This window comes from Lates calcarifer, linkage group LG11 (assembly GCF_001640805.2).
Source record: "Lates calcarifer isolate ASB-BC8 linkage group LG11, TLL_Latcal_v3, whole genome shotgun sequence".
NCBI lineage: Eukaryota > Metazoa > Chordata > Actinopteri > Centropomidae > Lates > Lates calcarifer.
The window spans coordinates 21,149,364-21,162,034 of NC_066843.1; the positions used below are offsets into that span (position 1 = coordinate 21,149,364).

General features: G+C 40.1%; 1 protein-coding gene across 1 annotated transcript; it reads right to left on the minus strand.

Moving 5' to 3' along the window:
• Positions 1-8,942: 8,942 nt before the first annotated feature.
• LOC108897900 (ADP-ribosylation factor-like protein 4D) lies at positions 8,943-12,247 on the minus strand. Its single transcript, XM_018697708.2, has 3 exons — positions 12,073-12,247; positions 10,576-11,313; positions 8,943-9,987 (listed from the first exon to the last, which is right to left on the minus strand). The coding sequence occupies exons 2-3, from the start codon at positions 11,017-11,019 to the stop codon at positions 9,823-9,825; spliced, it is 609 nt and encodes a 202-aa protein (XP_018553224.1). The 5' UTR covers positions 11,020-11,313; positions 12,073-12,247; the 3' UTR covers positions 8,943-9,822.
• Between the last annotated feature and the right edge of the window lie 424 nt (positions 12,248-12,671).

Here is a 12,671-nt window from a genome sequence, read left to right on the forward strand (position 1 = left end):
GGATATCACAGGTGTAGTCACTTTTGTTGTGTTGAGGTTGTGCTCTAGGTATTTTCAGTGTAGTCTAGCTCACCTGTTTGTTCATAGGTATATACTCTACACTTCAAATTCAAAATAGCATTTTCTTAATATTGCACAGAGGTGTACTCAGTAAATTGTATACTGAACCTGTACCCCTACCTCCTCTGTTCAGACACACACACAATATGGAATGTCTGTGTAGTTCTCTCACAAACAAAAACTAACAAAATTCTGTACTGAATTCAAATCACAGCCAGTTTGTTGGCAACCCAACGGTTGTTCTTATTAATGGCTTATAAATACAAAGCATTAGTAAATAATGCATTGACCATTAATTAAGCAATATTAACCGAGAGGGTGTGCTTTAACGTCATTTGAGCACGACAGTGATGTGGTCGTAAGTGTAACATTGTGATTATACAACTATTACCAACAAAATAAAATGTATATGGCGAGTAATAGTTTTAGTGATGAGTAAGGTGTGCTGTCATGCTGATTTGAGCACATTCTAAATGTCTTGTTGACCAATGAGATTGCTTGGTCCGAACTATGTGTTGTATCATAAATCCATAAATGCTATGGTGCCAAATCATACAGCAGCAAAGTGAAGTTTATATTTTCAGTGATTTCTTTGATGATTAGTCCTCTGGTCTAACAGAGATACAAACCCATAATCCCCCCTGCATAAAATGATTTTAGAAGATATCACACAAAGGGGGATAAAGTCCATCTGGGTTGCACATGCACAGCTGCCGTAGAGCATGTCAGTATACAATAAACTAACCTGCTGTTTCATGATGAAACGAGAAAGCACATTGTGAGTTTTACATCAGAAACCACTGCTGGAACCACTGCTGTCATTATACTACACAATGCAACCAATTCAACATGCATTTGAAGGCAGTTATAACCCTGCAAATGTTGCCTTAGCGTGAAGCATGGAGGTTTCCGTGCAATGGTTTAACTCCACACACTATGATAGCATCATGATTTGGATGCACTCAGTTCTATTTTGGAAGGCATGTCTCATCTGAAATGGTGCATGAAGCTGGAGCCTCCCTTCAACCATCAAGGCCTGGGTGGACTGAGAGACATGTAGATACCCATCAAAAACCACAATGATTTCGACAAGTGCTGTGTTGCTCTGAGGAGGAAAACATGGCCTGCAGAGAGACTGCGAGAGGCGAAACAGAAACAGAACTGGAAGCAGCAACTCAACTAATCTCTGTACATGGATATGAAAATAAAAATCAGATTTAGTAACTGAAGTGTCCCTGACTTTATGTAGGAATAGGTGACTGATGGCATTGACAGTGCCAGTTAGGAGGTAATGTAACTGTTACATGCATTAAACAGATGTATGATTGTTTATGTGCACATGAGGAGCTTTACTAGAAGCAGAAAGGAGAACTAAGTCAAAAAGGGCAGATAAAAGTAAAGCAGACTCAGAGCTGAACACGTGGATGGGTTTGGTCCTGTTCATGTGTGTGGTGAGGCCTGCTGACATCTTTACTGGGGTAATTCTAGAGAGAGAGAGAGAGACGTAGCCTCAACCACAAATAATGGGAGACAGCTTTTCTCTGGTGAATGAGCCCCAACTTGCATGTTAGGACTGAGAGTATGTTCCACCCTGAGCTAGATTTTGTTCTTTTAGTAGAGATAAAAATGAATGCATACCATGTAGAGGGACAGGCATATGTGTGTGTGTGTGTGTGTGTGTGCGTATGCTACAATTTCTAAAAATAACGTGTGAGTTGAGTCAGTGGGATATGGGATCTGTGCATGTTGAATATTTAATATGCACACCTCTCATAAGAAATAGGGAGATGTCCATATTTGTGCATAAAAAGAGCTATCCAGAGTTTGTTGATCTTGGGAGAGTTGGTGAGATGAGATATGATCATATTTACCAGAGACAGAATTTCAACGACAGAAGAATTACTGGTAAAATTGCTTCTCTAAGTGATATTTCAGTAGAACAAATGAGGGTAGATTGGAGTGTAATAAAGATTTACTAAACATGGGACTTTAAAAATATGTTTGGTTTGGCTGGTGTAAGTGTGTCGGCCAGCTGAGTATTTGTGGAGTGATTAGTTCATTTTGAACTGTTATTAGTATTGTTGGAGATGCTTCTTGAGACTGTTGGTGGAGCAACATGCTACTTTTCAGTGGAAGTATTTAATCTTCAGTGACCTTTTTCTTTTAAAAAATAGCATCTGTACTACAAACTTCTCGCTACAACCCTGATGCTGTTTCACATCAAGAGATATCTACTCTGTAATACTGTGCCACAGTAAAGAAATACATCAGGTCTATTTATATTATATTACTGTTGAGTAAACTGTTAAACAAATGAATTATCATTCATCACACTGTTCTGTTAACTATCACATCATCACAACATAAATAATGAGTGGCACAGTAAGTAAAATTTTAGTTTAACATTTTCAGGTCTTTTAAGTTACAATTCTTCAACCTTGTGTCAAAAACAAATAAAAACAAAAAGAATTGCATTCCTTTATCTTCCATTTGTTGGAAAGAAAGAAATATATTTTAAAGTCTTGCTGGCTCAGTGTGAATGTCAGACATTGTCTGAGAGACAAAGTGAAAGAGGGGGGGAAGAGATAAGGCTCCTGAGTTTGAGAGAAAAAGCTGAGGACAGACAGATGAAAGGACAAAGGTGAGAAAAACTTTATTGACAGCAGCGAGGAAAGAGACAGAAAGGTGCCGAGTGGAGGAGAAAACAGCAGAGAGGAGGAAGATCAAGAAGAAAGAAAAATATCCACAGGCAGATCACCACAGAGAGAGAAAGTTTTAATGACAGGACATTCATTTAATAAAGAATGAGGAAATCCAAGTCAGTTCTTGCTTCTTAAAGACCTCTCAAGTGGAGGGTTTTCCTGTCAATTCTGCTGACTCACTAATCCTTCGTCTTACTTATTGCTGCAACAGATGAGTTGCAGCAGGAGGGAGCTTCCAATCAGGGTAATTGGATTGACTGAGCAGTAACTGGGCACGGGAGGGTTCGAACAATGATTTAGAGAGCACGGGGGGGATGGGGCAGAGAGTTATCATGCCACCGAGAGTCAACACAAATTTAGCACCGCTGTGTACACAAATGGTTTTAGGCCTAAATTTCAGCAGCTCAAGCCCAGTGAATAAACTTAGATAGGTCAGTGGTAAACTGGCAGATATAAAATAAATGAAGAAATAAATGAATAAAATGTCAATTTTAAAAAAAAGTTTATGTTACCAAAACCTGGAAAAATGACTTCCAAACCCTCTGTTTGTACAAACTGTATTACTACACCCTCTGATGCATTATTAAGACAATACTGTACTGCAGGAAGTACTGTATCAGAATGGTGAGAAAAAGGCAGTGACAAAGGAAGACAGCCTGGTTGGTCAGAGGTTTGTTCTATAGTATGCGTTCAGTTGCTGGATCATTCAGCCACTGACAGCCTCAGACTGTCATAAGTATCTGACAATATTATGGATAGGATTCTTTCGGAGAAAGAGCTCAGCAGTGTTGGCGTCAGTTGTTATCTGTCCTGCTGTGCCAGCTCTCCATTTTACATTTCGGTTCAGCTTTGTAACTAGTCTAATTCAAGTCAAGCCAGTTTTATTTGTATAACACAAAATCACAACAGAGGTTATCTGTGAGAGACTCAAGGCTGCTGTTCATTTTATACAGCATGGTGAGGCAGAATTACAGCACAGCAGTCACATCTTGAACAGGATGTATAAAAGGGGCTACTGAGTTCTCCAAACCCAACCCATAATAAGAAGAGCATGAAGTGATTTACATGTACATGTTTGAATTGTTGTGTATGAACTGATGTAAAACAAAACAGAAATTTGAGATTTGAATGACACAACCAGATCTGATATGTAAAATGCAAGACAGTGCTTGGCTGGTGTCATATTTAGCTACAAACATTCACGTCTCTTGTGAAAGAGAGAGAGAGAAAGCAGGAACAACAACTGCAGGTTTTAGTATTTAGTATCACTGACATACGGGGGTTGGGTAGTGACCTAATCTTCAGTATCTACAACTCTGGGACTGGATGAATGGCCCAACTGGTGAAGGCATCAGCAGCTTAAATGAGTGGCTAATAGAGAGTTATATTAAAACAGCTGCATGGATTAGTCTGAGAACTAGTCGCATCCATTTCCATCCATTTTCTTCCACCTATCCAGGGTGGCAGTGGCTGCAAACAAAGCAGGGCATTCCAGACACTCCACCATCCACGTGGGTGTCTGGGCAGTGTCTCAAGGTGTTCCCAGGCCTGATGAGATATGTAAACCCCCCCCCCCCCCCAGTGAGTTCTGGATCTACCCCAGCATCCCCTCCCAGTTGGGTGTGACCAGAAAACCAACAAAAGAAGAGCCTTCCTTTGAGTTATCCTAAACAGATGGAACAACCACCTCAACTGGCTCCTTTTGATGCAAAGGAGTAAAGTTGGTGTTAACAATTCCAATGAAAATACCAACACCAACAATGTCTTGATGCATCTCTCAATACTTTCTGTTGCATTCAGCCCACTGGTTCCTAGTGAAGCTGCAACCCATCAATTCAGTTCGCTTACACCTGACCTTTGTTGCATATCAATCCCTGTATCTATCCCTGTGTCTTTTCATTTCATTGTCTCTCTATTGTGCACTCTCACAAAAGCATCAAATCCTCAAAATCAAAAAGATGTTTTTGACAAATACAAGTAGCTTCATTCTTTAAAAAGGCTCAGTATTTTGATGAGATGGTTAAAGTTGTTTTTAGCAAATGCTTCTCAAACAGGAGGAAATAGTGCATTTGTTGGGGACTATTTTCAGCAGCGGATAAATACACATTCGGTGCTCTAGAGTATGAAGTTGCAAACAAAGTGTGGATGGCCCTAAGTCAGACAGTGGTACATGTATGAGTTGGTTAGTTCCAGGGTGCAAATGAAGCACATATTGTACGTATGAATATTAGTTGCCTATGTACATTTTAGGCAGGTGTTTATTTAGGGTCAGTGGAAGTTTCTAAGGTGGTAATTTTGATATTTGTTTGATACATTTTTGGGTTAGAAATAAATTAAATAAAAAATCATAGATTTGTATTATATTTCCATCACAATCGTATTAGACCTATTTGAGTGTTCCTAAAATAGAATACAAAAGTATCTCAAGCTTAAATTTACATGACATTACAGATGTACAGATGTTTAATAAAATCAATAAACCAAAGTGGCAGAGTAATTACTGTGCAGCCCATGTAGTAAAATGCAGACTTACTATAGCACTCCAGCAGTATATAGTATCCCATTACTATTGATTTCTGTGGTGTTTGTGTGTGTGTGTGTGTGTGTGTGTGTGTGTGCTTTCCTGTGTCTGTACAGTGTGTTTGTTTGAAGTCTACCTTGCCCACAGCCTTGCTTTCATTTCTCCTTCAAATATTCATGAAAGGCCAAACCGCTCATGTTTGATTCTTAGAATTGGATGTGCCAAAAATTAAAGTAGAAAAAAAAAACACAAGAAACACAAGTGATCAGTTCACTGTTCAGTTTTGACCAAATACACTTAGGAACATTACAGGTGCACACTAAACAAAGTGGTTTAGCTAAACTAGCTAGTTGTTTATAATGTAATTACTTGTCTTTCTTTCTTTCCCTGTTGGAGCTATTTATTTTTTTTTTTACAATGTAGCTGTTCCCTGATCATACCAGTTACGTTGATCAGTAAAATTTCTGTCCCAATGGTGATAGCTACACATAAGATAAAAATACCTGGGGGTAGCCGAGTGGTTAGTGTGCATACCACATGGGCCAAGTCCCCAGCTTGACTCCTGATCCCTCCCTGCATCTCCTGTCTTTCTCCACTGTTCTATCAAATAAAGGCAAACAAGGGCCCAAATTACTACTACTACTAATAACAAATGAATAAATAAATAAAAATACCCAGGTTGCAAAAAACTGTAAATTTGATTTAAGACAGACTGTTAACAATCTCTGACACAGCGTCTGTTGAACTTGGTGAAAAATAAAAACTCACTGTAAATAATTGGTAGATTGGTTGATAATTAAAGCAATCGTTTGTTGCCCTAACTAGCTTGCTGATTAGTTTCCTATCAACCATTACTACTTATAGAATATACAATATTGATAACAGGGACAAGATGTGTTTTATCTTATTGTCATTAGCTGACAGTACTGGCCACAGTTTGACTGTAAATTCAAATGATATATCAGTATGGGAGCTGCATAACTGCTAAAGGATGTTTGCAGTCTATTATTTAAAGCTGTTTCAATTTCCTTGGCTTAAGCATGTGTATAAATAAGCTGCCTCACATTACTGTTGTAATTCACAACCGCTGTTATATGATACACACCTCTTCTGCCACATGATCATCGAAGCACAGAAAATTAATGTTGGAGAGGAATAAATCTGGTGTCATTAATGAATAAAAAGGTTTCAGGTATCTCTGCTCTGCTATCAACAGCATACATCTGAACTGCTCCTGACATCATGAATCTGAACTATAAACAGGCAGTTGGTTTGACACAGAGGGATTCCTGCTGAATGGACTCTGCAGGGCACAACCACCTCAAACAGGTCAGTAATATGAGCCTGAGCACTGGATACTATTATATGGCAGAGGGAGAGGGGGGGGGGGTGTAGCATAGAAAGACAGATGGGTAATAATAATAACAGAGGTGTGTGTGTGGGATACATAATGGTATGACCTTCTGATGAGAAGTAGCCTGAGGACACTGACATGAAACCTGTTTGATCCACATACAGCGACAAATACAGCTGCACGACACCAACATGTCTGCCCGAGCTTCAAAGTTCCATGACTCACTCTACCAATATGTATATAGAAGTAGACTCTGACTGTGAAAACTGAAGGGACAGACAAAATGAAGACAACACCGAAACAATCTATTGTTGTCTTATGTTAATATAATAAATACTTGTACCTGAATGAAATGATCATTTAAAATGAAGGATTCCTGAGAGGAGCTGTTTTAAATTGTGGTCATATTTAAGGCCATAAGACTGTATTATACTGAGGGCTTGAATTGGAGCAGCCTAGATAACATGCCTATACAGCATTGTATAGTAATACTGAAATATATTTCAGTTTGTAAATGATTATACAAATAAGATTAACATTAAAAACATTAAAAAACATTTAAAAAAAGACCATTACTCCCAACGAAACAGGAGACAAAACAACTATCCTGCACAAGTTAGTAGTTTGTGGGTAAAAATACTATTTTGTATAAAATAAGTTTGATGAAGTTGCAGTTCAGGTACAGGTCCAGCAGCTCTCTAAACTAGACCATATACTGCACCTCACACAGCTGCACACTCCTCTTCCCTCTCTTCCTCCTCTTTACAGCATAAGGCTTGTGATGATCCATGGTGTTGTTACTGTTTACTGAAGGGCTCTAGCATACTCTGTGCTGTGACCTGCACGCCATCTCCTCTGTATGCACACTGTCAGCAGCGATTTATGTGTGCATTCCAGCATGTGCAGGAATTGTCATCCACAGCAAGCACACAGGAAAGCTGCTGTAGAAGAAAAAAAAAACAGGAAAAGCTGAATGTGGCCCTTAACTATAGCGGCTATGTTCAAAGGGATGAGAAAGGAAAAAAAAAACATTTCTGTCATCAAGTTTTTTACTCTTTGTTTCTTCTTGTGATGTAGAAGATATTCACCTCTTCAGGCTGAAAATGAAAAAGAACTTCTTTGGTTAAACTGCTCACAACACATCCACATAAAGGCTGTAAGCTATGATAAGTGGTCACAAGTAGACCTTGGTATATTATAAAGGGTCATAAGCCAGATGGGGTGGAAACCAGTGGCGGGCTATTATCACAATTCAATAGGTCTCCAAACACTGCAGCCACAGCCTAGCCACACACATCATCTCCAGCAGAAGCATCAATATTTACTAATAAACTGACAAAAACATAAACAATAAAATATAGGTAAAATGCATTTTACTCACTGAAACTGCTGATTATTTGTAGACAAATAAAAAAACTGCTTCTATCGAGCGGACATTCTCAGTCCTAAAGCGAATTAAAACTTATCTGAGAAATACGACTGGGCAGACTCGACTTTCAGCATTAGTTTCAACAATAAGTCCTTTTCTATCGCTATGGAGGCTGAGACGCACAGATAAGCTCTACAGCAGAGCCACTGAACTCTTCCTCCTTCAGCCATTGTGGGTTAAAAAAACAGCTATTAAATCTATATCATGACATGTTTGCGCTAGTAGCTATAGATGCAGTTTGCTAGCTCTGACCAGTACACTATGACCATCCAATCAAATGACTGGCAACATCATGGTAGGCCTGCTAGAAGGCCCTGGTCTCGTCAACTTGAAATCTGATTGGTTAAAGGATCCACGAGGCAACAGTTTCATTTCCATAGCATGGACAGAATAACACTGTCTCTTCATATCATACCACATAGATTTTACACATAGAATTTAATGCCCACTTGGCAGTTTTAACAAGAGCTGAGCATTACAAGCCTCACAAGGACAGGACAGGATTTCATGGCTGCTGTATTTCAGTATAGATCTGTATCTTCATTATTGTTATGTCAATGTCCACCCTGATTATATTATTATGCTCTGAATACAGCAGTTATTGACAGGCCTGTGTGTGTTTCCGCCGCAGAAGTGGATGAAATCTTGTTCATGTAGTTTTCGGTGCTTAACAACACTACGTGTTGTTTTTCTTGAAAGACATGTTCTAACAACACTGGCTAGATCATTAGCTTGCACCTGTCAAACATATCCCCTGGTGCACTCTGACATGAATCATATTCTTAGAACTCACTTTAACCAAGTTCTCAGCAGTCATTAGTCAGTGTATGATGAATATGACACTTAGAAAGAATAAAGAAACAAGCTTCCACAAAATAATGCCAAAGTTTCTCAATAATTTATTCATTTGTTAACATTTTACAAAACAATATGTACATCATGTAAAAACAATTTCTTGTTTGAACTTAACCAACCAGTCATCCAACCCTGAAATACACCAAACTGTGACAAACAAACCACTTTGGTGAAGAGTGAAAAACAATCAGCTTGCATGGCTGGACTCCACAGCCTCAGCGTGTCAGTCTGTAAATGGTTGGTGGTAGGTTAACTGTAGTCCCAATGGCATAGCTAACTAAACACTGGGCAGTCTCTAACCCAGAATAATTACAAAGGTCTTCTTTCGATCAACAAAAGTGTTGCTTAATATTCCCAAGCAGATATATGGGTGAACATCATGCAACATAAAGATTCATAGTAAAGTATAAGATATAAACTTGGTGAGAGGAACAGGAACTAGGCTTTGGCCAGGCCTGCAGGTTTCTGCTGGAACAGAGAGTTTGCACAGGTAGTGTTACAAAATATCCTTCAATGTTTGAATGAATGTTCATCATATATTGCACTGATTTTCTCCTCTTTCATTCCCTCTACACTTTGCCTGTGGACCTCAATGTCTCTCCACCATGCTCCTTTAAGGACTGGAGATGAGGAGAGTGATGGGTGCTCAAGAGCAAGAAATGGTCCCCAAGGAAGCAAGTCTGTCCAAAATAGACGAGGGAAGGTGTTAACCATGGGCACAGCCTTCAGAGCTTAAGTTTGAAATTGATTGGAAATGTCACAGCTTCTCTGAAGAACTGTCAGCTTTCCCTCTGGTTTCACCCACTGAAGTTGCATAAGTGTCACAGACATGACAGCTGAGTAGTTCACCAAACAAGTCGAGGTTCATCCCCAGCATCACTGTGACCGCCCCCCCCCCCCTTCATCTCTTCTTCTTGCTGTGTCGGAGCATCTTCTTCCTCTTCAGGATCATTTCATACAATTTTTCCAGGCCAGGCTGCAGACCCTGACCATCCAGTGCTGAGCAGCCCTGTGTGTGGTGCAGTGTGGATGAGCTCAGTTCATGGAGGGCCAGCACTTTCTCTACCTGAAAAACAGAGACACATACAGGAGGCCCGTCACAATCTGACACTCATTCTTGCAAATCTGACCATGTTTCAGTGAAGGAGAAATATTTCAATTTTGAATGAATGACTGCTGACTTGAACTGGTTTAACTGATATATATAAAAAACAGCAAATTAAAGCACAATTTCATGCTAATTGGAGTTCTATAAGTATGAATGTGTTTTCTAAATGCTGATGATATTTAGCTGAAACTTTCATCAATCTAAGAAAGGTAGAGATATTTAACAAACCATTCACTTTTTCTCCTGATGCTCGGTCAACTAACATTCTGTACTATTGACCTGTCCAACTGTGCAGTTTTCAAAGTGACGTAAACTCAGTATCTTTGAGGTTCTTTTGAATATATGAACAACACAAGCCTTTGATTGTTGGACATTTTTCATCACTTTCTGTCTATAGACTGATTGATTAATAATATTTGCAGCAGATTGGTTTAAACTGCTCGCTTTGTCTGACCACCAGCCCAAAACCCAAAGGTGTTTGATTTACAATGATACAATAACAAGGAAGCAGGAACAATGGCAAACTATTCATGTTACAATAATTACCTCTGAAGCTGACATGGCTCCATCCAGGTCCTGTTTGTTTGCCAGAACCAGTACAGGCACCCCCTGGTTCTCTGCAGACCGAGTGATCCTGTGGAGCTCCACCTTGGCCTCCTCCATACGCTCTGTCTCCGCTGCGTCCACCACGAATACCAGTCCGTCCGTCCTCCTGGTGTACGACTTCCAGAGGGGCCTCAGTTTCTCCTGACCGCCGACGTCCCACACCTGGAACGCAGTGGTGTTGGTTTTGGTGTTCCCCATGGGCACTTTAATCCGCTCCATGTTGAATCCCTTGGTGGGGATTGTCTCAACAAACTCCCGCAGCTTGAGTCTGTAGAGGAGGGAGGTTTTCCCTGCGGAGTCTAAACCAATCACCACTACATGCAATGACTGGAAGCTAGGGAGGAATGGGGTATTGGGGGCGATTTCTGTTAACTGGTTCCCCATGTTTAGGTCCTATGAATATAATCTCTGTAAGGATTTGTAGGATCAAATTATTGCCTTTGGTGGGTAGTCCTTTAAAATTCCAGTGTCTGTTTTCCCGGGTCCTTGTCTCAGTAACTTTGTGTGTCCTTGGCAGCCAAAAAAAAAAAACTGTGTGTCAGCAGAGGCTTTGAAGGTAGCAGGAGGGACTGGGAGGAGTCTTTCTGGCTGGAGAGTGGTTCACACTCCTGGCCTCACTTCAAAGGCTGGTGCTGCAGGATACTAGGGGACAGCCAGCCGGCTGCAGTCACTGGGGACCTGGAGATAAAAAAAAAAAGGAATGGGAGAGAAAAGCATGAGTCAGTTATTTCAACAAAGCACGGGGCTGTCAGTAGGCTAATCAAGACCCCAGTCCACTGCCTCACTGAAAGCAAAAGACAGATAAATCCAAGCTGCGTTTTTTAACTTAAAAATACTGTAGGCTGGGTAGGCCTACATGTTTGATAAAATAAGGTTGTCTACAGAGGACATTTAAAAGGCTATTGTTGTAAACTGCTGGTAAGCTTTTGTCCTGACTCGGACTGCACGGTGAATGGTGAGCTGCGTTTGCAAGGCAGGAGGTATTGTCAACAGCTGTAGTGTTTCTAGCTAAATCCTGCACAGAACTGGAAAGACACGGATGAGAAGGAGCGACGGGGAGAGAGGAAATCCTGCAACGTCTCCCTCTGGCTTTTGGTAGCGTTAACTAATGCTAGCGTGTGACCCAAACGGGCATTAGGATCTATATGTGATCCCAGGATCAAAAACAGCTTGGAACACGAAAATTACGAGAACAGCATAGGTACACAAACAACACAATAGGGAAAACAACGTATGCTTTCAGACATATTAGAACAAGTTCAATACAAAACTACAAGTCAAGTTTTGTTACGAATTTAAAAATTAATTAAAAAGTATTTACTCTTTCTTTAAGTCTGCTTGGCGGCGGAGGTCTAGTGTCGCGAGGCTACCAGTGATACAACAAAGTCAACAAACAGATTATCTCCATTTAGGTGTAAAATTCTTAATATTTCTCACCTGTCCACATTCCCGCGCTCCCTGAACTACCCAACATTATCGACGTGTTACGAATTTCCCAGTAATATCCGAGTTTTTACGTCAAATTATCCCGACAAATTCGTCCGTACAGCCGCTGTGTGTTGCTGTGTAACTCTCCCCGTTGTCCGACGAAGACTGGAAGCAGGAGAGAGGCAGCGCCGAAGAAAAGCTCCACCATCCCCCCACTGCTGACGTAGCATCGGCGGGAGGGACAGAGAGAGTATCGGAGAGAGGAACAGTCCCTACAATCAGATAATGCTCCTGTCATTTTCCTGTAGAGTTTTATATTGTTTACAGGGTTGATTCTTTTCAGATTTGTTTAATTTTGCTCTATTTCAAACACAGATAAAACACTATTGTTGAACTTGGTTGGTTATTGCTCTGCTTGTGGGAAGTAGTGAAAGAAGTAGGCTATTCATAGGCCTACCCATTTACTTAAGTAAAAGTAACAATACCACAATGTAAAAACATTCTGTTACATGTTAAAGTAGTTGTATTTATCAATGAAATATGTTTTGTGTTATGATAATACAGACCCATACTCTATGCAATTTTATATCATACTATTTAATTATTAC